This window comes from Oreochromis aureus, linkage group 18 (assembly GCF_013358895.1).
Source record: "Oreochromis aureus strain Israel breed Guangdong linkage group 18, ZZ_aureus, whole genome shotgun sequence".
Classification (NCBI taxonomy): domain Eukaryota; kingdom Metazoa; phylum Chordata; class Actinopteri; order Cichliformes; family Cichlidae; genus Oreochromis; species Oreochromis aureus.
In genome coordinates this window covers 25,352,204-25,376,636 of record NC_052959.1, presented here as the reverse complement: position 1 = coordinate 25,376,636, position 24,433 = coordinate 25,352,204, and the positions used below count along the sequence as shown (strand labels likewise).

General features: G+C 39.4%; 1 protein-coding gene across 1 annotated transcript in view; it reads left to right on the top strand.

The window, feature by feature from the left end:
* st6galnac3 (ST6 (alpha-N-acetyl-neuraminyl-2,3-beta-galactosyl-1,3)-N-acetylgalactosaminide alpha-2,6-sialyltransferase 3) overlaps positions 1–8,538 on the top strand; it is a 102,910-nt gene extending 94,372 nt beyond the window's left edge. Inside the window, exon 5 of the mRNA XM_031731141.2 lies at positions 2,429–8,538. Within this exon, the coding sequence (XP_031587001.2) occupies positions 2,429–2,618 (190 nt within the window). The 3' untranslated portion in view covers positions 2,619–8,538. The remainder of the gene's footprint in view (positions 1–2,428) is intronic.
* Positions 8,539–24,433: the final 15,895 nt, after the last annotated feature.

The following is a 24,433-nucleotide window of genomic DNA, read 5'->3' as shown; positions in this document are numbered from 1 at the left end:
TGCCATAGCAAATTAAAAATGTTCCCTGACAAACATGTATACACCTGGATAAATAAAATAGCTTAGCATATGTACAAACCCAATTCCCAAACAGCTGGGACACTGTATAAAATGAAAAACAGAATGTAATGATTTACAAATCCATGAACCCATATTTTACTCACAATAGAGAACATATTAAGTGTTCAAATCCTGGGAGAGGAATGTTGTCCCATTCTTGGCTGCTTGACAGTCATGGGTTGCATTTGTCATGTTTTTTGTTTCATGATGCTCCAAATGTTTTCAATTGGTGAAATAGCTGGACTGCAAGCAGGCCACTTTGTCACCCGTATGCACCTTTCAGCATTAATGGTGTCTTTTCAGCTGTATAAGCCGCCAAGTCTACAGACTGTGATGTACTCTCATAACATCAGACTTTTGAACTGAACACTGATAACAAGCCAAATACTCCTTTTCCTCTTTAGTCCAGAGCATGAGATGTTCATGTTTTCCAAAATGAATCGAAATTTCAATTCATCTGACCCAAGAGCAGTTTTCCACTTTTATGTTTTTTGCCTCCATATTTACGTATGAGATATGGGACAGAATCATGCCTGTTTTTAATGCTATGCTGTGAGGGTCCAAAGATCATGAGCATCCAATAGATTTCTCCAGATTTTACATTGAGGAACATTATTCTCGGGTTAGGGTTAAATCAACATTCAAAGGTATACAGAGGTGAAAAATCTGTAACCAAAGTTTAAAAAAGTAAACAAAAAGATTTGTACTTAATGGATAATTGAAAGGCAGGCAGATTGAAGTTGCATGAAGCTGAACAGTTCCCACCAATACATTAATTAAATTGAAAAGCTTGATTAGGACCCCCAAGCATTTTCATATTAATATGTCAGTATTTCAATTCCAAATAATTGATACACATGTAGACACACCCGGTGTCTTTATCACAGTTTCATAAATGTTCATAAAGGTAAAGTTTCCTGGCTACAGTGCAGTTAGTTTACTCCATTTTTAATACTATACTGCCACAGTATACACTTTTGTTAGACTTTTGTATGCCATGTCGGTGCATTTCTCCAGCATCAGAATTGATACAGCAGAACTAGAGAGATCATGTTTTTTTTAACACACTCATTCTTCTTCCTTGTCAAAACCTACCGCCCACAGTACTCACAGTGCAACTGAACCACTGACAGGTCAGTTGGAAATTCGAATGTAATATGTGTGGTGGCTAATGTAGCCTCAAGCTGATCTCAGACACAGATGAGGAGTGGGCTGAATCTTTTTTTTAACAGCTTTTTTCCCCACATATGCAGTGCCATCCCCAAGTGAAGAGGGTGTACTGAGAAAATGGAATGAGTGCTTTGAGGAGCTCATGAATGAAGAAAATGACAGCGAGAAGAGGAAAATTGGTCAATCAGGAAGTGCTGAGAATTAGGAAGGAGGAAGTGAGGGCAGATGTGAAGAGTGGAAATGCAGCTCGGTGTGACATACCTGTGAAGGGTATGGAGACGGACAGAGGGCAGTGGACTTTTTAACCAGACTGTTGGAGAATGCCTGAAGAACAGAGAAGTGTATTGGTACTGATTTTCAACAGCAAGTGTCATGTGCAGAGCTGTAGTAACTACAGAGGTATAAAGCTGATAACCCATATCGTGATCGTGAGTGTTAATGGAGAAGTATAGAGAGGGTCAAAAGGAGCTGCAGCATGCCTTTGTAGGAACTGTGGTACTGCATGAGGAAGTCAGGAGTGGCAGAGAAGTATTTAAGGGTGATGCAGCACATGTACGAGGACAGCAAGACAGTGGTAAGGCAAGCAATGGTTCAAGGTGGAATTACATTGGCTATGAGCCTTTTCTTGCTTGGTGATGGGCAGGTTGACAAATAAGGTCAGACCGGAGTCTCTGGACTATTCAGTGCACAGAAGATATTGTGATCTGTAGTGAAAGTAGGAAGGAGATAGAAGAGAGCCTGGAGCAGTGGAGGTACGCTCTGTAGAGAAGAGGAATGAAAGTCAGTAGAAACAAGACAGAATAATAAGTAATTGACACTGGACAAGACAGGTAAAGAAGAGAGTGCAGACAGGGTGGAGCGGGTGAAGATGAGTGTCAGCAGTAATTTGTGACTGAAAGAAAAGACTGTAGTGAGAACTGCTATGGTTTGGAGACAGTGGCACTAACAAAAAGACAGAAGGCGAAGCTGGAGGTGGCAAAGTTAAAGATGTTTTCAGTGAGTGTGACCAGGATAGACAAGATTAGAAATGAGTTTATTAGATAGACAGCTCAGGTTGAGCCGTTTGGAGACAGTCAGGGAGGTATAGCTGAGATGGTCTGTACATGTGCAGAGGAGGGATAGTGCCACTCCCAAACAATTGTAGACGAAAGTTTTTAAAACAATGTGTAAATAATCTTCTTCTTCTTTTTCATTTTAGGACAGAGGATTACAAAAAAGTTCCCTACCATTATTACGAGGCAGGCAGCCGGGACGAGTGTGCTGAGTATCTCCTGCATGAGAGTGCCCCATATGGAGGACACCGTTTCATCACGGAGAAGTCCGTTTTTGCCAAGTGGGCAAAGTCTCATGCCATCAAGTTCTTCAACCCACCGTGGCAGCTGTCGTGACCCTGGCTGAAGCAGCATGGAAGCATCATTATCATCATCATCATAACTATCATCCACAGAGACAAAATGTATCTCTGCACTAACCAACACACAGCCATTTTTGCACAAATTCCACCCCATATCTATTAATAAAGGTTGTTTTTAAAGTCCTGGTTGGTTACACATGGAGCCTCATACAAAAAAAGAAAAAAAATTACATAAAAGTTTGACAGCAATGACACATCTCCTGCTTTTTTGAATTTAAAGCCTTCTCCTGAATTTTAGAGCTGAGGCCTGCTGCTCTGCACTGACTAATCGATCCGCTCGCTGCTCTGTGAGTCTAGCGAAGGATGGTTTGAACTTTAAAAAAAGGAGAAGAAACAAGCGTCCGTCAACTCGCAGTGACCTCAGTGGCTCAGATGTCCGTATTCTCTACACATCACAGACGCCGAATTTACATTTTCTCTCAAGGCTGTAGCAGAAGAAGCGCTTAGCTGCTGCCGTGGAGGCGAGTCGCATCAGCTTGGACGTCTGACGAGCTCGTCCACTTTGTTTCCTCTGCGTGTCTGTCTTCTGTCAGGCTGTAATTAATCTATAACGAGTATCATTCAGGCCTTCATCTCTGACTGAGCGAGTAGTGAAGGCAGATGCTCTGTCAGATTCAATTTTACTCCGTTCTGTTCAAAGACGCTTCAAAACAAGGTCACGAGAAAAAGACAGCACTAGCAGATTGCAGTCAAACTTGAAGGTAAACCAGAGGTGGAGATGTAAATCAGCTTTTTTGCTTCTGTGTGGTCATACACGCAACTTAAAGATGTCATCTTTGTGTTATTCTTTTTCTTTTTATAATGCTGTGAAATTGACGATTAAGACACATGTTGTGGTGTTGGCCTGATGTCCTGATAGTTTGCTAATTTATTCCCGCGGAGATAAATTGTTAATTCTCTTGAACAGTGTGCCAATCGACAGTGTGAGTATCACAGCGCACAGAACAATGTGCAATTAGAAGCTTCGTCTTTACGGAAGGAGTTAAGTCATTTGTGACCCTGCAGAGGGAGAGATTTATATGTGCAGTGAAACCATTTGAAGTTAATTGTATTCTGTTATCATTGTGCCTGCAACATACTCTGCAGTTCATCGTATAGACACAAAGGAAGATGCTCTCTCTCATACTCTCATCCAGCTTTGTGCCTCTTTGTGTGAACGCATCTTCCCATTTGTCTCTGGATGGAGCGTGCGCGTCTCTTGGCTCGGGCCATTACATTTGAATGCATCTGTTCCAGGACGGTGAAGAATAATCAGTGAAGTGGTGAGGTGTGTATGCTGGCTGGTAGCTGTGGATGTGACCACGACTGCCTCTCCTGAGGCTGTGATTAGTGTCCTGGTCAGAGCGGTGGCCCAGAGGGGAGGACTGGAACGACTCAAAGACTTCAAATACAGACTGCTCGATGCAAACAGTCCCTGGTGATTGCAGCTGAGATCCAGAGTCTCAGTATTGCTGCAAATCAATGCTTAACAACACACGGAGGCTATGGTGTTTGTCTGATGTGGTGACTTGCAAATCAAGTTTACAGGTTAAAACTTGACTGAACATAAGCATGAAATCCATTAGATTTTTTTCAGGTCCATTTGTAGCTTTTTCTAATGCTTTCACTTAAAAGAAAAATGGGGGTTTGGGGGTGAAAAGTCAAATTTTTACATATCAGCAGAGTTTCGGCAACTCTGCACTCACTGCATTTCATTTAAAACCAGGTACCACCTACACGTTGAAATTCAGTGCTTCAGATTCTGCGCAAGTTATTTGTAACCTAGTAATCTTGTGTGAGTAAAAACATAGAACATGGGTGTCTGAATGTACTTGCTGATGGCACAGGAACGATTAAGAAGGTGCTTAATGTTGCTAAAACCTCAAGGCAGCTACAACTTGCATACGTGTATTCAAATTCAGTAGAAAAAACAATTGTAACGATGCAATGACCATATAAACAACTCATTTTTGATCTTAACTTGTTGGCCTTATAGCATCCCCCCGCCCTCCCCTCCCCAACATCTAAGCTGCTTTTAAAGCCCATAAGATGTAGCTGGAGACCTTGAAAAACAAAGGTATTGGATGTACCTCAAGTTTAAAGGCACCTTGTGGAGTTTTTTTTTTAATCAATAAAGAACAGTTAAATTTACATTCAGAAGTCATTGTGCGTATCCTTGAGGTTTAACAGCTACAATGAATGGACTCCCTACTCAAAAAACACTCTCATAGCCCCATTTTGTGACAAACAAAATGTGGAGCCACTCGTAGAAAAAAAGAAACAAACAAACATTCAGAGCAATATTAGAGGTCACAAATTCCACAAAGTACTTTTAAAGGTTTTTCTTTTTTCAGAGTTTTCTACTTTGAAGAGGTACACTAAAGGACTTTCAGACTCCACCTCAAATAGTTTACTTTGTAACAGTTTTCTAAACTCTCTCTGTCAGTGTTGTTTGCCTGAAGCCGTTTTCACACATGCACTTTGGACAATTTTGTGAGAATCAGGTTGGGATATTTTCCACAGTTGTCTTTCCTCATATGTATCACACAGCAGGAAATAGTCAATTTTAGATGCGTTCGCCATCCTAGAAATACTCTGTGTGGTTTAGGTGAGGGAGCTGCCTATATACGACTTCCTGGAGGCATTACACATGATGCACTCGCTGCATGTAATATTAGATACTCTGCTCTCACGTCGACACACGTCATGCAGCCTTTGTACAAGTGAGCTGGCAGGTTAAAGACCAGCTAATGCCTGATTTAATTGCATTAGACATTTGCAGTCTCACCTCCACCTTTGTTGGGTTAGTCCTAGAAAGGTTCTGTGCAGCAGTCCATGCATGAAAACTGCTTTTTGTTACAATTTTTTGTGCTCAAGCTTATTTATTTGAATCCCTAAAATCATAATCAATCAAAAACTAACAAAGTAGTTTAAGTTTTGAAGGAAATTTACAGTAATGGGGTCTAACCATTATTTCCATGGTCTAGACAGAACTTTCTTGCAGGCTTATAAGAAATCCTATTGAGATTACACTTCGACAGCTTGATCTGTATGACAGCTGAGCAAAGCCTTCCCCTGATGAAGACAGTCTTCTGTGATTGAAAGCTGTGGAAAAAGCTGGCATGTGGATTTTATTGTCAATTTTAGAGCAGTTTTAGCACATCAGTAAAATCAAGCTTTCTGTGTTCTTGTGTATCTGATGCACTTTTTAAAACAACAGTATGTTTCAGTCCAAGAGAGCACAGCAAAAGCTCTGCTTCTTTACTCAAAACTGTTGTCACCTTGTCACTCGTTATAAGTCAGCCCAGCTGATGAGAGCATCGGCAAAATGTAAAACCTTCCTGCTTTAAATTCCTCCCGGTGTAGCTCAGCGGATAGGAGACGGCCGTAACACAGGCGGGGTCAGTGGTCAGATTTCCTCGGGGATGGCGCGTGTTCAAGAGGTGTTTGGAATCCCAGCACGACGGGTAGCAGTGGATCAAAGTGTCCTCCACATGTACGTGAAGTATTAGAGCATGAAAATGAAATCTGGGCCGGCAGAGTTGGAAATCATACTTCTTCCCCTTCCCGTGGGGAAAAAACAGCCGTAGACACTGAAGCGTGGATACGTACAGTAGGCCATGCATGTTAAACATTTAACATACATGTTTTATACATCTCGCTCAGCACATGATTGTGCAGTCATCTGGCAGCTCTCCAACAGGCAGTTGCATTTCTGCTGTAGTTTTCAACCTACATTGTAAAGTGCTTCACATCAATATAAGAAACTGAGATTTGCTGTGAGACACGTTTGATGTGTTTTTAGGGTTTTTTGATGAATTATTTGAAGGCTTTTTGTTCATTTACTCACAAGTGTGAGTACTTGGAAAAGTATCTCCAATCCTCCTTTTGTGGCATGTTTTTAATTTATGCATTGATGCCTTTTTTGTTTGTTTGTTTGTTTGTTTTTTGTTGATGCAGTGGTTTGTGTGCAGTCTTGTTTTTATTTCTGCTGCTTCAGGCCGCGTAGTTGGTTATTTTCTGAGCAACAGACACTGCATTGTTCTCCGCTGGAGCACACTGGATGAAAACCCACGGATGCATTATACAGTATATTATGAAGAATACATCCTCTTATGGGCTCTCATGAATCATCTGTGGCTCGCAGGAAGGGGACTGAATAAAAGACTGGGCAGAGATGCAGGCAAATAATAAGGTAGTTTTATTTCCAGAAGTTCTTTTTTTTAAATGCAAGAGCTTTTTTTTGTTTTTTAAAGAAAATATGAGCGTTCATATCTGCCAGCTAAATATACAGCCAGCAACAGGTTACAGTAGGTTAGCTTAGAATAAAAAATGAAAATGGGTCATAAAAGGTAACAAAATCCACCTAATAGCATCTCTGAACTTCTCCCATTAAAATGTTTTATATCTTATTTGTTTACAAAAACTTTGCTCTTTTACATAATCATTACTAGTTGGCCAGCTATGAAGTGGTTTTCCCTTGTTTGCAGCTTTAAGTCGGGGGCCTGAAGCTTCATATTTACTGTACAGATATGAGAATGGAATTGATTTGCTCAACTATTTTTTTGTGTCCCAAAATTCTGAACTATTTTACCCCTTTTGTTCTCATCCAAACCTTAAAGTATCCCTTAAATAACCTCAAGTCATGTTCTGAGCAGTGCTGTTTAATTTGAAAGAGTATAAACGGTCTTTAAATCAGAAGAATATTGGAAGAAGTCTGCACTCACAAAAACACAGATCAGCTACAACATTTAGACTGGCTGCTAAATATTGAGCCGTCCCCCTTTCTGTAGCAAAAACAGCTCTGATCATATGTGAAGGTCATCCTGTAGACTGGGTGTGTTGTAGGGCATCTAGCACATGCTGCAGAAGTTTGGGGGCTGGATCACCACCTTAGGCTCATTTTCATGTTCCTTGATCTGTTTCTGGGCAGTTTTTGTCTGGAGTAGGTACCCCTACTCTAGCTTTCTTAGCTCAGAATTTATTAGCACTAGTCCTACATGATCAGGTCAGTTTTACAGAGCAGAGCAATGCAGACACACTAGCACATGCTTATAAATGACAATGCATCGCTAACTATGGCATACGACAGGATGTAAGCTTTCTAAGCAGAACACTGCGTTGATGACAAGATGATAAGTGTAATTAATTTCACCTGTCAGTGTTTTTAATGTTGTGGCTGATCGGTGTAAATAAAAATTAGGGGCAAATGTTGAAGTTAAAAGCAAACCGAAGTCCTGATTAAAACATTTGAGACTCGACATTTGCAGAACAAAGCCGTGAATTTTATTATTCGTCGCAATTTAAAATACACTCATTATTTTTTCTGGGTGTCCTGCTGTGATAGTCGAGGTAATTACAGTTTGGAATTTAGTTACAATTTGACAAAACTTTTGATTGTCTTCAGTTCTTTATGTAGCACATTATTTATTCGCTCCTAATTATTGTACTTGTTGCCATTTTAAACTCTTAAAGTGCTTTTTTACATTGAAAAGTTTGTCATCTCCTTTCCTCTGTGCATGTCTTACAGTTATTTTGTGTCCTGACACATGTTTGTTTTTCGTGTCCGGATTAAGTGTCCTTGTGAAGTGTGTAACTTTGCGTGTTTAAGTTGCATAGAATGTAAAATGACACTGTGATGAAAAAAAGTGGTTTTGCTAACACAGCTAACACACCTTTTTTTTTTAATCAGTGGTGAAATAACATCCAAATGCTGCATGGATTTTTGCAGGTTATTGAATTGTACATTTCGTTAAGAATAATAATAATAGTGATTATATGTGATACTTCTGTCATTTGCTGTCTGCATATTAGCTAAAATTAGATATATTGTGAATGTTCTTATTTTTACCGATGTGAAGTGTGTCCTCTGTCTTTTATTCACTGTGGGGATTAAAGAAAACCGTAAAACTCCTTTTATATGATTAATTTCTTTTTATAACAAAGCCGAGTAAGGAGGATAAGAATATAAGACGACTGGTGAAATGTGTTCATGTTATATGAATGGAGCGCCGGCTGAGCTGTCATCTTAAATCTGGTGTCTCATGAGAATTTTAAAACGTCAGTAGAGGAGCAGAGATGTGCTGAGTCCAGACACTTCCTGGGAGTTTTTGGGTTTTATGTAACCTCTGCATAAATGATCATAAGTTTGAAATAATAATGCCTACACTTGTGCTTTTTATGCCACAGTAATGAATAAAGAATCAAGACAGAAAATTAAAAGGCCACTGCAGCAGTATGGTAATGCACTTTTGTTACTTTAGAAACAAGAACAGGAGTTTTTCTTTCTCCTCTCTGTAACCTAAATACTACATTGACAAATTCACCACCTGCTCAACTCCACATTAATGCAAATATCTAGTCAGCCAATTACAAGGCAGCAACTCAATGCATTACTGGGTTTACTGACAGGAAGTCACCAGTAACTGAAACAACCACTCATTACAACCAAGAAAAGCCAAAGAGAATCTCTGAACAAACATCATGCCAAACCTTGAAGCAGAAGAGCTACAGCAGCAGAAGACCACATTGGGTGTGACTCCTCTCTGCTAAGATCAGGAAACTGAGGCTACATTGTAATCGGCTCACCAAAATTGGACAATGGAAGATTAGAAAAAATGTTTGATGGGTCTGGTCTGATGAGTCTCAATTTCTGCTGCAACATTTGGATGGTAGCGCCCGATTTTGGTGTAAACAACATGAAAGCATCAATCCATCCTATTTTAATCAACAGTTCAGGCTTGTGGTTGTTGTGTAATGATGTGGGGGATCGTTGTGTCAGAAAAAGCTCAGATTTTTAAAAAATTGGGGGAGGTTTAACATGACAATATGTTTAGTATATTCAAATGGCCTCCAGTCTCCAGATCTAATTTCTGGTACTTGCTCTATGGACACTAAGCTAATGCATAGGTTTGTTTGGTAACAATATCCAGTGTAAATATAGCATATTGATTAGCATAAGGATAAGCTGCCCTGAAACTCATTGTAATAGGCTGTAATTGCATCTAGCTTGCTCAATACACTAATGCACTAGTTTGTATTCTGCCAGTGTAAACATCCAGTTTTTCTCATTCTTATAGTTTAAGATTTATAAACCCTAAATCCACAATGATGAGGTCAGTTTTACATAGCAATAGAGACAGACAAGCACATGCTTACAGATGGCAAAACAATTACCACCACCAACAGTGTAGGCTGTCTGACATCCGAGGTAGTACTATAAATCAACATCCACATCAAGATCACGATGCAGGGGTTTTAAGCAGAACATTACATTGTTGACAAGATGATCAATGTTATTAATTTCACCTGTTTTAATGTTGTAGCTGATTGTTGTAATCACAAATAGGGTTCTTTTGAACATGAATGCATTCCCGGTACTCAAATGGCCTCCAGAGCCACCAGATCTCAATCCAGCAGAGCAACTTTGGGAGGTGGAATAGACAAGTCACATCATGGATGTGCAGCAGACCAATCTGAAGCAGTTATGTGATGCTGACATGTCACCATGGACCAAAATCTCCAGCACTTTCTTGAATCTATGAAGAATTAAGGCAGATCTGAAGACAAAAGGGAATCCAACCCAGTACTATCAAGGTATAACTAACTGTCAGTGAGTCTATCTTAATTTTTAATATTAGATATGCTTTCCAAAGTAAGGTATGCATCATTTTTTGCTTACTTTTTATTTGATTTTATTTGGTACATTAACAAATGTTCTAATGAGTGTGTTTGCTAAGTTGCAATTTATTCATTGACAGTCTTCTTCATTTGAGCTTGTGGCAATTTAATTAGAAATGACGCTTATAATAATGCAACTCAAATCATTTTGTGAACACCAGAAAAGAGATTTAGTTAAATATAGATTTTTGGTTAAATATAGAAAAAAAAATCCAACCAAGATGAAAAGCAGGAATTTACTGTAAATTATTGTAGCTTAAAACTACAGTAACAACAGGGGGGAAATGGAAAAAACTTGACATCTATTGCCACAATCCACCGACTGAGAAAAACATTACCACTGAACACACACATTCAGGAAATTACCTGTCCTTCAAAACTGTTCAGTACACTGTAAACATAACATGAAAGCATCAGGGGTAGCGTGGCCTCTCAAGCCCTGCTACCAATAGGAGTGAAGTCTTAGTTCTTTAAAAAAAAAAAGTGTATTTTCTTTTTAAATATGAATCGATTGAGCCATGATGCTCAATGTTTTCAGCTCACGTACGTGCTGGTGGATACGGTGTGTTTGAATAGCACATTTACATAAGTTTAATCAAAGAGTCATGTAGTGTCCAGGAGGACGCCAAGCCACAGCACAGAAAAGTATGTTTGGATGTTGTTGTTATGTTCCCTCTGGCTTTAGTTTAATTAACTGACAGTTTGAGTTGTTGTCTGCTTGAGCTGACCAGCGTCTGTGTCAGCAACGCTGTCCCGAGCCCTGTAGAAGTGAGTTGGTCACATTAGTGCATATTCCAAATGAGATTTTTGAGATTATAAAAAAAAATAAAAATCATTCAGTGTTGTGCTTCCAACACTACTTTTACAACTTTTCCCTCATGGCTTAGAAGTCCTGTTCTGACTTATTGCATGTACAAATGTGCACAGAGACCAACTGCAACTCAGAGAACAAACAGGAGACTTTAATGAGGATCCAACCGTGACCATGCCAGGAGCACATCTATAGTCTCTATCATTGCTATAAGGTTCTAGTTCTATTGTAATGTCCTGAGGCACTAGTGGGAGGACACTGGGCATTGTGCACTTTTTGGCTGAACCAACACATTTATAATTCACCATCCATCACACCTCCTGTTAGCCTAGTTTGGGTTATTTTAACTGTGTTCTCTTCCTGGAAATGATGGTTTACTTTCTGGCTCAAAATTTTGAAACAGGGAGAAAATTCAAGGAGTTTAACAAAAGTATGGTTTAAATTGTTTAGGATAGTAAACAATTTAAACCATAGTCCCCATACATAGTTTTCAGATACTCAGAAATAATTAAATATAACGGTTGTTTTTAGTTCTTGGATTGAAAACCTTTGCGGTTAAGACCAAAACCTGCAGATATCGCCAAATGCTGTTTCCTCCTTTGAGATGCTCTGCCAGGCCTTTGCTGCAGCCCTCTTCAGTTGCTGCATGATTGTGTGTCTTTCTGTATTCAATTTTGGATTCAGTATCTGAAAAGCATGCTCTTCTGGATTGTGATCACATGACTGACTTGGTCATTGAATGATGTCCCATTTCTTTGCATTGAGAAACTACTGAGTTGTTTTTGGCTCATTATCCATTTGGACTGTCAAGCACCATCAGTTTTGCAGCATTTGGCTCAATGTGGACAGAGAGTATTGCCCTATATGCTTAAGATTTATCCTGTTACTTATGTCAGCAGTCATGTCACCAATAAACACTAGTGACCTGTGGCAAGTTCTCTGTGACACTTGGAACAACCTACCCGTCGGGAAGAGCTCTGGACCAGTGCAACTAGGAGAATTGGTTTTCTGTTCTAAGATTACTTTTCAAAGCATTGTCCCTTCTAATCACACACACATATGCACACACACACACACACATTAATTTACCTCCCATTGTGCTTTGTCACAAACAAATATGAGTTATATCGCATAAAATAATAAACCAAGGTGCCAGGAATCCATATTCAGAGCTGACCACATCAACTCGGCATGCTCTTCAGTCTTCTTTATGAAATCCGTAGACAGTACAATGACACGGCTGATGTATTAACTAATAACTAAATAGCTGCAAGCTCCACAGCCCATTCATTTCTCTGAAGTGCTGGGTGGAGCCATACAGGGAGCTTGCTTTCTGAGCAATGGAAGTAATGGACATGATGTAATTTGCACAAGCTTACAACAACAGAGAAACTAATGAGCCGTTGGGTAAATGTAGAAAATAACTTTTTCAGTCTACCTTACCCTGAGGAGAGAGAAACAATCTGCCATTATCACTTCGCTTACCTTCACTGTGCTAGAACTCAATTAAATTCCAGTCTGACCCCATGCTTACCTGATTTTTTTTTTCCTGCCTTCATTTTTTTGTTGTTTTCCTGGCAGCTGGTGCACATTAGCATTTTCTGTTATGTGCACAGTTTTAACTGCACAAGGTCAATGACACAACTGGAATCTTTTCAATTTGGTGTTTGCAAATTTGTTCTTGCGGCGCGTTTGACCTCTGGAACATATTTGCAGGAGGATGTGCTCTCCAGGGCCAGATGGTGCTGCAGCATGTACCATTACCGTGGCTCAGGGACACTCACAGTGGTAATTATAAGGGATGAAGCGAAAAAAAGAAAAACAGATAAAAGAAACAAAAAAGTCTGAAGTAGCTCTGTCTCTCTCTACGTGCCTCTAAAAAATGTTACAGCCTAATAAAAAATGAGACTGGCATATTTTATGTTTGAATAAATACACTGGCTGTGCACAGGCCCAGTACATACTACATCTCAATCAAATAGAGCACCTTTGGGATGTGTTGGAACGGGAGATTCAAATCCAGGATGTGTTGCCAGTAAATCTGCTTTGACTGTGTGATGCTGTCATGTAAATGCGGAGCAAAATCTCTGATGAATGTTTCCAGCAGCTTGTTGAATCTACGCCTCAAAGAATTAAAGCAGTTCTGAAGACAAAGAGTGTAACCCAGTATGAGCATTCTTGTTGTTCTCCAACTTTAAAAAAAGCTATTGAATTTTATATTAGAGAAAAAAGCCATAAACATCTGCCAAGCTATATTAATGCATACATTTTTTTTTACTTCTCACAGTTGTGTGGAATCACTTAGGCGTTGGCTTATTTTTCAGTTTGCCACTTTTGCTAAAATTTACTGACAAACAGAATATGAGTAATGAATGACTTCTTAATTGGAACATTGTTCTTACTGAGAAATATTTACAGCACATTTGTTGCTATAAATGTGAACATTTATTAAAACTTTCTGGTAAATATTTGTTAGTAGATATGGTGCTGATAGGCATGACAGGAGGCCGAGCTGGCAGAGCTGAAGATGCTATGATGCTATTTTCTGTGGGCGTGACCAGGATGGATAGGATTAGAAATCAGTACATCAGACGGACAGCTCAGTTTGAGATGGTTTGGAGGTGTAGATAGTAGGCATGTTAGGTAAAGGATGTAAAAAATAGAGCTGTCAGATAGAAGTCAAACAGAAGGAAGATTCATTACTGTAGTGACAGAAGAGGATGCAAGAGTGAGATGGAGGCAGATGATCTGCTGTTGATCAGCCAAAAGAAGAAGAAGACCTAAGGTAACTCTGTACAAGATGGTAGCACTCACTGATTTTTGGAATTTACAAAATATAAAACACAAAAGGGAATAAAGTCTGAAAAAAATCATTTTTTTCATGGTAATTATCAGGTAAACTCTTAAATTCATCCTATTCAGCGCTTTCTGTTTTTAACAAATGATTTGAAAATCAGTTTTCAATCACATATAGTCACAGAGCAAGGAGATCCATGCCACTGTGGAATATATGCCGTGGAAAATAACCAGTTGTGGTTTGCCGGCTCACTGAGTTGTTTTCTGCAAAATGTTATCATTCCGATCTTTTTCTAGCCTGCAGGCAAAGATATCTGTACAAATCTCTACTTGCATCACATAATTTTTGTGCCCTGAATACGAAAGTCATTTTTAATAAGTAACTGAACCAAATTACCATGTTTCTGACACTTATTTCAGTCCGGCCGTCTGCTTGTCTCAAATGAAAACTCCTCTTATGTCTTCCTCGTGTTTTACTTCTGCACTAATGACCGTTTTGTTGTTTGTTGACAGATGCAGCCAATTAGTCAGGTGTGTGTGTGGGGAAAACATCAAGCCAAAACACATCACAACATATCACCTTCCCCCGAGTGCTGATCTCCAGCTGTGTAAAGCTCCTTGTTTGCACCTTCAAATATCTGCAACCCCGTCTCTGCTCATTTGTATTTTTCATGTGGACTGTGAACGGAATGAGAGTCATGATTTTTGGACTCTCTCCTGTCCACTTGGCGAAGCACTCGTGTTTTTGTCGCCAGATCCTGTTAATTGGTGTATTTCACTGGTTTCAACGCAGCCAACAAGTCTAGAAGCTGTGTCCAGTTTTTAGCAGAAATAAATGAGAGTCCCAGTGGGAGTAAGAGTCCAGTCATATGTTCCTTCACTGTCTGGTAACGCTTTTAAAAAGACTGCGAAGCGAGTGAAAGACTGAGCAGGAGCTCGTGTTTTATTTAATTCCATACAGGTTTCTTAAAGGCTCTTTAACAATATATTCCTGTAGCCGTGCTGGTGCCTCATTAATGACTTACACGGAGCACACATCACTTTGATCGCCACATTTTTACGCCCACCTCCCTAAAGAAATATGAGTGCTACACTAATTACCTCATGTTTATATTGATTACACCCACCTCCTCCAGTAGTCCCTCATCCTCCTGTCTTCGCTTTCTCCGCGCATATCGAGCCTGTCAGGAATCGGGAGGATAAAGTGTATGGGCTGGCACTAAATGTCAACGATTTTCAGATTATCTGAGGCAACAGAAAACATTCAACTGTGACTAATTGCAGCCGTAGCTCTGACAAAATAAATCTCTGTATTGTCATGCATGTCTACAGTATATTATTTTGGAGTCTGTGCTGGTACTCTTTCAATAATCTTGCGCAATTATTCAAGCACTTTAAAAGCAGAAATAAGTGGTTTGCATTGACTCGAGTAAAGACTGAGCAATATATGATCATAAGCCATAACATTTCAGTTAATGTTCCTGTTTACAACCCTCTCCACCCATCCTTTCACCTGCCTTGATGTAATCAAAGTTTATAGCAACCCACATTTCCTGTGGGCCTGGAGGTAATTGAATTGTTCTAAAAGGTCTTCTCCCTGGAAATCCTCCCTTTGCTCATCTCAATCAATCACACCAACCTCAGATGCCTATTTATATTTCTCCAAATACACGAGCCACAGGTTTTCTTTATTCATTTTCCATGTTTCCATTTCTCAGTTTTATGCAGATGACGCCCTGGTGTGTGTGACAGCCGACAGACTTGATTGACTGCTCTGTCAAATCTACTGCTGGGAGGCGTCAGCTGCTTTCAAGGTGCATGAGGATCAAGGGGAGCTCTTATTGAGTGAGAACGCTTCCTGGAAATAAACGCTTCTCCTCAGAACACCCTGCTTCACATTCATACAGTCTCCCCTGGGAGCCTCCCAGCACACCCACAGTGCTCTGCTGTTGGCTACTGAGTAGCTCCACTAAACCCAGTAGGTGGTAACCGTTTACTGAAGTACAACATGTACTACAATTTCAAGGTACATTTGATTCCATTATATTTCAGAAAGAAATAATGTTTTTTCTCACTTCGCTATCTATATTCGTCTTGATTTATTAAATTCCTGCTTACACTTTTATGTAATAGTGATCCTTTTTTTCAGTGATATTTTTGAGAGGAGCTGCCTATTTAAGCATTCAGCATAGCTTATGGGAACTCTTCAGTATCATGGGTCCTCCTCTTTTATTTGTGTTTCCATCAACTATGGACAAGATCATCTTGCTTTTAAGCTGAAAACTGCTGCTTCCCTTCCCCTCAACAGCAAGTGTATAGATAACTGTAATTGCTATATCTATTGTTATTATATTATACCTATTGTTGTATAGGTAGCAGCTTCCTCCCTGTGTAATTCCTGTTATCAGTAATCGGTCCTACAAGTATGTGCCCCAATGTATCTACTACAAGACCAGATGTGTGTTATCTTCCATTTTTCTTTACTGGTACAAAAGTATGAAAAGTAAAACCTAATATCTGGTGGACCCTGCAAACAAACAAAAAAAAATTGCTTTTTAACATTCGGTTTCAATATGAAAAAGAGGGTTGTTCTTTTTTGTAACCAAATAATTTTACTGCCAAAAACTAACCAAGCAGCAAGTGAGACCAAAGCTGAACAGCACGAAAAATTATTTCAGTCCAATAATAAAAGAAATGTGAAAAATAAATAAATAAATAACAGACCCACGTGGGAATGAAGCCAACCCTATTGGCTGTAAATCATCTGATTTATTTCACCATCTTTCCAGCATCCTTATGTTGACTTTTGTTGCTGTTCCAAAGTGAAACTCTCCTTCTATACATCCTTTTAGCAATGCAGCACCACCCTGATTAAATGAGTTCATAACTACTTAGTGATATCTCCAGCTGACGGAGCAGTCTGCCTAAAAGCTATATTCGTTTGATTGATATCATCTGATATACATGGAGGACTTATCAAGCAGTTATTTTGAGCATCTTTCATCCATTCACTGCAGTCTTAAACTTGTGAACAATAAATGACTTTACTGCTTTGTATAAAAGTCTGCTCATTCAGATGACAATTTAAATGGTCTTTATCCTGCCAGTTCTTGATTCTGTCGACTATCACATAGCGCAGGATGGAGGTCCTGGACAATATCCCAATTTAATGTCTGAAAACAGCTTAAACTTACTGGAATGTAAACCGTAGATTATACTGTATCATCAAAAGTTGCTGGTTGAGGTGGTTGCGACATCTGACTCAGACTCCTCCTAGGTGAGGTATTTTGGGAGTGTCCTACACAGAAGTGACCCCTCTGTGAACCTGGGATGTGCTGCAGAGATTATGTCTCAGTGAATTTGGGAACACTTCAGTGTCCCACTGAAAAAGCTGGAGGACGTGGATGGGGAGGGAGTACTGGGTAACGACCAATGACCCGGATCTGAATAATGGATGGACAAGTGCATCAGCTGTGCTTGAATTAAGTTTCCTGCACACTGAGTTTTGATTGTTTTCGCAAGACCACTAGTGCAATAATATGACAAACACACAAAAAGTAAAGAGCCTGAGGTAAACAACATAAATTTACATACTACACAGAAGGACAAAAAGATGCTGTGCAAACAGTTTTAGGGCGTAGTTAAGTGTGCAGTGCTGTTCTGTATATTATAAGGAGGCTATGAGGAGCACATAATAACAGGGAGGAGAAAAGATCACCAACAAGGTGGAATATTTAAGAATCTGAAATGCTTCACATGGATAAATACATGTACATGTACACAGAGATCCGTAGGTAGTACGCTTCCTCACTGACCTGTTCTCATCATTTTGAAGCCCGTAGGCAATGATAAGCGAAGAAATCTCACCTGCCATTGCATGACTTGTGCACCCTGAATCTGAAAGTTGTTTTTAAAAAATGACTCACACTATATATTCAATAGAAATGTTCGAATTTCACAAACCAGCTTTGCCAGCCATTTGACTGCAGTCGGTCATGGATGTGAAATTGCAGAGAAGGGCTGCCTCCCATCATCTGAGCGACGATTTTACAGGCAGTGAGAGGAGATGTTCACAGCGTATTTGCAGCCGTGGCAGGCAGCTGAAGACATGAAAGATTTCACCAACTGTGCTAACCCAACTTAGTAAAATTTTGGAATACATTGACAGTTTGATGAATCCCTACTCTGTTGGATATATACTACCAACAGCAGCTTTTTTTTTTTTTTTTACCCTGAAGCAAACTAAAGCAGAACAGCCACACACACATTCGTTGTTCTCCTTCTAACCAAACACGATATGAGCACAGTTATCATGCCTGCCTCAGAAACCCACCGTGTATGTTGAGCGGTTTGCTTGTCTGTCCAAACCTCAGAGGCAGCACTGATCTCGCTGGGAATTCTCGCACAACAGAGACAGAGAAGCTTTCAAAAGCCTCCTGAAAATAAGATATGTCCAAACCAATCGCGTATCGCACAAGAATATTTCCACAAAAGAAAAAAAGAGAGCAGGACGATGAAAGGATTCATAGCTCTTCAGCAGCTAGGCTGTCTATCTGCCCCAGTGCTCAGTGCAGCCATGCGAACATTCATGACAAGCTGGTACATCTGCACTATAATCCTGCAAAAAACATGATAAAAAGTCTCATCTGTGCTTTCAGAATGATTGACATTGAGCTGCTTTTCTTTGTTAGGGCAAGTAAGAAGTTTAAAGTGGTGTTTTAAGTGGTGATTCATCCAAATTAGGGAATAGATTTTCTCACTTGCTACCTCTGCTGTTGCAGATACGGAGTGCTACATGTATAGGAGAGGTAAATAGATCATTCTTTGACTGCAGCTCTACAGGGACTACATGACTTATATATACACAGTTGCTGCAGATCTGGTGATTGTGGAGACCATTTGAATACAATGAACTCATTGTCATGTTCAAGAAATCATTTTGAGGTGATTTGAGCTTTGTGACATGGTGTGTTATCCTGCTGGAAGCAACAATTGGAACATGGGTACACTGCGGTCACAAAGGGACGGACATGGCTAGCGACAATATTCAGGAAGACTGTGGTGTTTAAACAAAGCTCATTTGGTACTAAGGGCACCAACGCTTGCCAAGAAAATATCTCCCACACCATAACGCCATCAGCAGCTTGAACTGTTAATACAGGCAGGATGGGTCTGTGCTTTCATGGTGTTTATGCCAAATTTGACCCTGACATTCAAATGTCGCAGCAGAAATCGATTCTCATCAGACCAGAGGGTGTACTATGGAGCAAGTCCAACACAGCCAGGCTTTTTCGATGTCAGGTGGTTCAACAAATCTTAAAATTCCCGTTGGAGATAATCATGATGGTGGTTATCAACTTTCCCTGTTAAGATGGGGTTTCTACTTCAGACTCTGTGGGTGCTCAGACAAAAAACTGCATTTTAATTGTTATATGATTGTTGTTTCATACAGTGATGATGATGAAATGTGGATAAAAAATCCATAAAGAAACATAAAAATATAACGGTAAAACGCAACAGGGTTAAGAGATTAATGATATACAAAATCCTTAATCTGGTGCTTCAATATACGGAGTGCTAAAATTGGACTTGGGATAATATATTTATTTAAATCATTCTGATCACTTCTAATGTGACGGCTCCATATTGGAGCTCTGAAACTTTAAACTGTAGACATTTAAACATTAAAGGTTACTAACATGTAGTTTAGCTTTAGCACAGTTCGTGCTGCTGTAACTTTATACGTGGGTTTCATTTGTAGTATTAGTAAAGCACAGCTTAACAGCTTGCACACATACACACATCTATAACATTTAACATAACCTGCTATACAGTGTAATAACCTGTTACTGCTTGTAACATTGTAACATTATACATATGTTACAATGTTACTATGTATGCTCTCTATTGCTGTAAACCAGCTAAGGTGAAAAACATTCCATTAGTTTTCTTTAATGAGGTAACGCGTCTCCTTTCCAGAAACATAGTTTTAACAAAGTATTAAACATGGGCTGATTAAAGCAGTGCCAGAATCTCCTCCATCTGTGTTTGTTTGAAAGTAGACCTCAGTTAGAACCCAGTATGCAAACACGACTTTGAACTTGATTTGGCAGGCATTTTTGGTGCTTTAAAGACTGTTGGTGGAGTCAGACAAAGCCTGATTTTCTGATTAGGTGAAATTAAATGTTAAATTCACTGCACTTACATAGTAGTTACAGAGCACTCTGACATTTTTCTTTAATCTAGTAGACCAAAAATTATTCAATAATTTAATACACAGAGCTTTCTGAAGTTGTTACAAATTATATTTGGGAAAATAAATTAGGTTTATAATGTGTCAGCCCTGCAGTTAAATTGGGTTTGGCATTAAAAAAGAAAAAGTTGGTTAGATTTAGGGAAGGTTTCAAATGTGTCATAGCTTTTTAAATTATGTTTTTTTAATATGTGTTCTCATTGTGGTTTTTCCACAACAGGCAGCTCAATTCTGCAAAAATAAAACTTTACTCGGAGTACCGGCTCAGCAGGAAACAGCAGAGAGACACAGATAGCAACTCAGCGATGAACACAGAAAATTTAGCCGTGGAAGAGACAGATATTTTCCACAGGTGTTGGCAGAACCCAAAACCAGAGCTAAATGAGCGCGGATATTAGATCTTCACCAGGTGGCCAAAAACTCAACAAGTAAATGAGCAGCTGCTGCTAGTGAGTTCACCACATCCACTTCAAAGGTCAAACTTGTTTCTGCTGCTCCGGAGTTGCCACTGAACCCATTATTGCAAGTTTCATGGTTGTAATCATGGTCGTAAACACTTGCAGTCTGACAATGGAAAACAGCAGTTTGCATTGTGCATTGTTTAGTAACGTTACTTCCACGTTATAAGTTTTTAGCATTTAAAGGACTTGGTCCTTTTAACACTGTTGTCTTTGGTAACTTGATCACAAAACTGCTGTTGCTTTTTTGTTTTTTAGGGTGGAGATTTTAAGGTTAAATGATGATTGGCATTTGTCTTTAAAATTTAGTTCCATCTCATTATTTATTTGAAGGTAAACTATGTTGCTCCTGTAACATATTTTATTAAAATTAACCACTGTTAGGTTGTATGGCTTTGTCGCATTCTTTTTTATTAGTTTGTCTGTAATTTTATAAGCTTTAGTTGTTTAGCTGCAAGCTTTGTGTCATGTTGCATTATAGTTTTTTGTGTCGGAAAAGTAAATATATATGTACGAAATTACAATTAGATGTCTATTGTATTGCAGTGGAAGCAGAAATCTCCAAATCTCTCTGCTTAAAACCAGACTCCACTACAGGTACAATAGTTTGTCACTGGGGCGCGCTTCTCTAAAACACTCTTATTTATACCCCCATGGTTTGTACCTCACAGAGACCATTCCTGAACCTCTGGTCACAATTTCTTTGTACATTAATGGAACAGTACAAAATGAACATTTTTAAAAGGATGCAGAATTGAATGGAACCTGTTATTTTGATGTATATTTGAGCTTGAACTCTGGGAGGAAACCGCAGTACCGAGAGAAAACCCACCAGGCACAGAGAGAACCGGCTACAAAATGAAACTTGTCATAATGAGCTCAAACTACACATATGCTATCTCCTGCTACTTCACCTCAAAATCTAGACAAATTGCTGGCAACATGTGCCTTTAGCTTTTTGTGCATAGTTACCTTGATTTCCACTCATTAGTGATATGTTGGTTGCACCTGAGTGTAAGTGAGAAAAAAAGAGTTATAATTTGAGCAAGCGCACCCTTTAGGACTTTACAGAGGAAAGTCTGGATATATAACAGTCCTAACCTAAGTATTGACTGTGCCACTATTATATTACCCGTAGTTGAATTAGTCCAGAGGATGAAATTTGCCATGAGGAAAGCTGCACTCAGTCTGATATGACAGGGCGTGTGTCATGAAAAACAAACTACACTAAAAAGCTCTTTTTGCCCGTTAGTTACCAAAGTGCAAAGGCTCAAGTGACATATTTAGCACTGTTATATTCCTTAAAAAGTAACAGCCATTTAAAAGGGGGCACTGCCATGGCTTTTGCACTCACTGACAGCATTATAAATGATTTCAGCCTCGATGTTTTGCAGTCCTTCACTCCTGACCTCCAATGGCTCCCTTGTCATTCGCTAGCATCTGGCCCACTTGCTTCCCCCCACGAGAGTGAGCATGTCGGGGCAGACAAGTGTGTCTCCCTATGGGCCCAGATGATGAGACAGTGCATTTACATTAGCCTAGTGAAGCAGGAGCGGTGGCACAATGCCAGCACTGAGGCACAGACCTTACAGCAGAGCATCTGGTAGGTTTGCACTATTGTCAGGAGTGGACGGGTCTGACTGCAGACAGACTCATAGACGACACTCAGGCAGAGAGGCAGACAAACTGGCACACAGTCAGATCATAAAGTCAGATAAACAGTCATATTCAGACAGTTAATTAGCCATTACTCATTCAGCCAAACCAGTTGTCAGCCAACTGAGGGAGATAGACTCCTGGCCTGTATCTCAGCCAGTTATTACCGGGGAGTGGAACTAGAATGGAGAAAAGACGGCTTCATTTATGGGATTCTGGCCTCCAGTCACTTGGATGGTAGGTTGCTATGTTCACAGGGAAATTAGGATGGCGAGAGAGTCGCTGAGTGTCGAAATTACCTTGGACACAAACTGTAATCTTCCTCCTAACCATGAATTTTCTTGGAATTTCAGCACAACTTTCAATAAAGATTCAAATGGAGGGGGCTGAAAATGGCACATTAGAGTGGCACTTTGAAAAAGGCACTTAGGTGCACCAAATGTAAATTTCCATTAGCTGGAAGGTGGATGGACGCATTAATGGCAGCGAGGGCAGCAACGTTTTCAGAAGGGTTGCATTACACCGAGATTTGGTGTAACAGAGAGGAGAAAACTGCTGTTCTTTAGCTGAATTGGGTTAAAAATCATTGTGCACTAGAGCTGAAATATGCAATAAAAGTAGTTGCAAGAGGCATTTATTACACCTTGCAAAGCTGCCCAAGCAGCAAAACACAGAAAAAAAAAATCCATAGCAGAACAGAAAAGGAAAGATCATTGTGGGTGATGTTAAGAAAAGTTTCCCAGCCTTTACATCACAAGTTAGGGCCTGTGTACTTTCCCAACACAGTTTGTTTCATATGAAGACTTTTACCTTTACATAAAAGGAATTGTTGTCAAGCATTAATAGCCCGAATTTGTTTGCTTAAAATAGACAATACATAAATACAAAACTCATTAAGTAAGAGATATAGAATAAGCTTTAAAAATATTATTTTCCTCTTCATTATTTCAATCTTCAGTTCCTCCCGTGTCCTGTTTTCTCTGGAACTTTATTCTTTGTCTCTCTTTCAGTTTATCTCTGTTATATTTTGAAGGTTATCTCGTTGAGTGGCTTTCACTAACCTCCTTTGTTCTTTTTTCCCCACACTTGTTAAATATGTTACCTGACTCACATGTGCTTGGTTACTCTCCCTGTCTGTATGTTTGTATGGAACACAATACTAATGCTGAGAGCTAATCTTACACATCAGGTATTGATCATATGAAGGATAAATGTGCTTTATTTGAAAGCAATTTCCCCAGTTTCCTCACTAAGTTAATGCAATAAGTATAAATGAACAGTAAATTTTGTTTTAATGGTCTTATGCAAAAGTCCTTGGACACACTTTTATATTCCATTTAAAATAAATTGTGACAACTCTCCAAATCATTAGCTGCTTTACCTGCTTTTATGTCTAGCAATCATGCTTTAGTTTGATCAGGAATTCATCTCTATTATCACAAATCTTTCAGAGCCACATGTGTTCAATGTGAGACTCATGTTTTGAGAAATCAAAATGTGGGAAATTGTCATAACACGTGTCTCAACATGTGAAACTTAAACAAGGTTAATATAAAAGTGGGACACCTGGCTACCCTATCCTATCACTCTCAGACAGTCCAGCTTCCTGAGTTTTCAGAGTGATATCCCGTCTTCTGTTTCAGTTCTTATCTGAACGTGGGTCGACTTTGTGAAACTTTATTGCCATTGTGAACGAAAGAATAATTTTTTAAAAAGGAAACCTTACAATTGATATGTCCAATTTTACTGAGATAGAAATACCAACACATAGTCTAATATTAGAACATTTGAAAATGTGATCACAACATACCTACAACATAGGAATCGCAAAATTGTATCTGTAGTTTATATGTCTGTTCGCAAATCCAGAATTCTGGATTAAGGAAGCTACGGCTTGAGATGAAATTGTGGAGTACAATGCATATATAAATACTAAAAAACAAACAGGAAGACCACAGAGAAGGTTTGTGGCGATAGTAGAGGAGGACATGCAGACTATTGGTGTAACAAAACAGGAGGCTAGGGATAAGTTGAGATGGAAGCAAATGATCTGCTCTGACTAGCCCTAAAAGGATGAGCAAAAGCAGAAGATATGAAAAACAGTACTGAGCAACCTAAACATTATATCTCCAGATGCTTCTCAGCCACTGAAACAC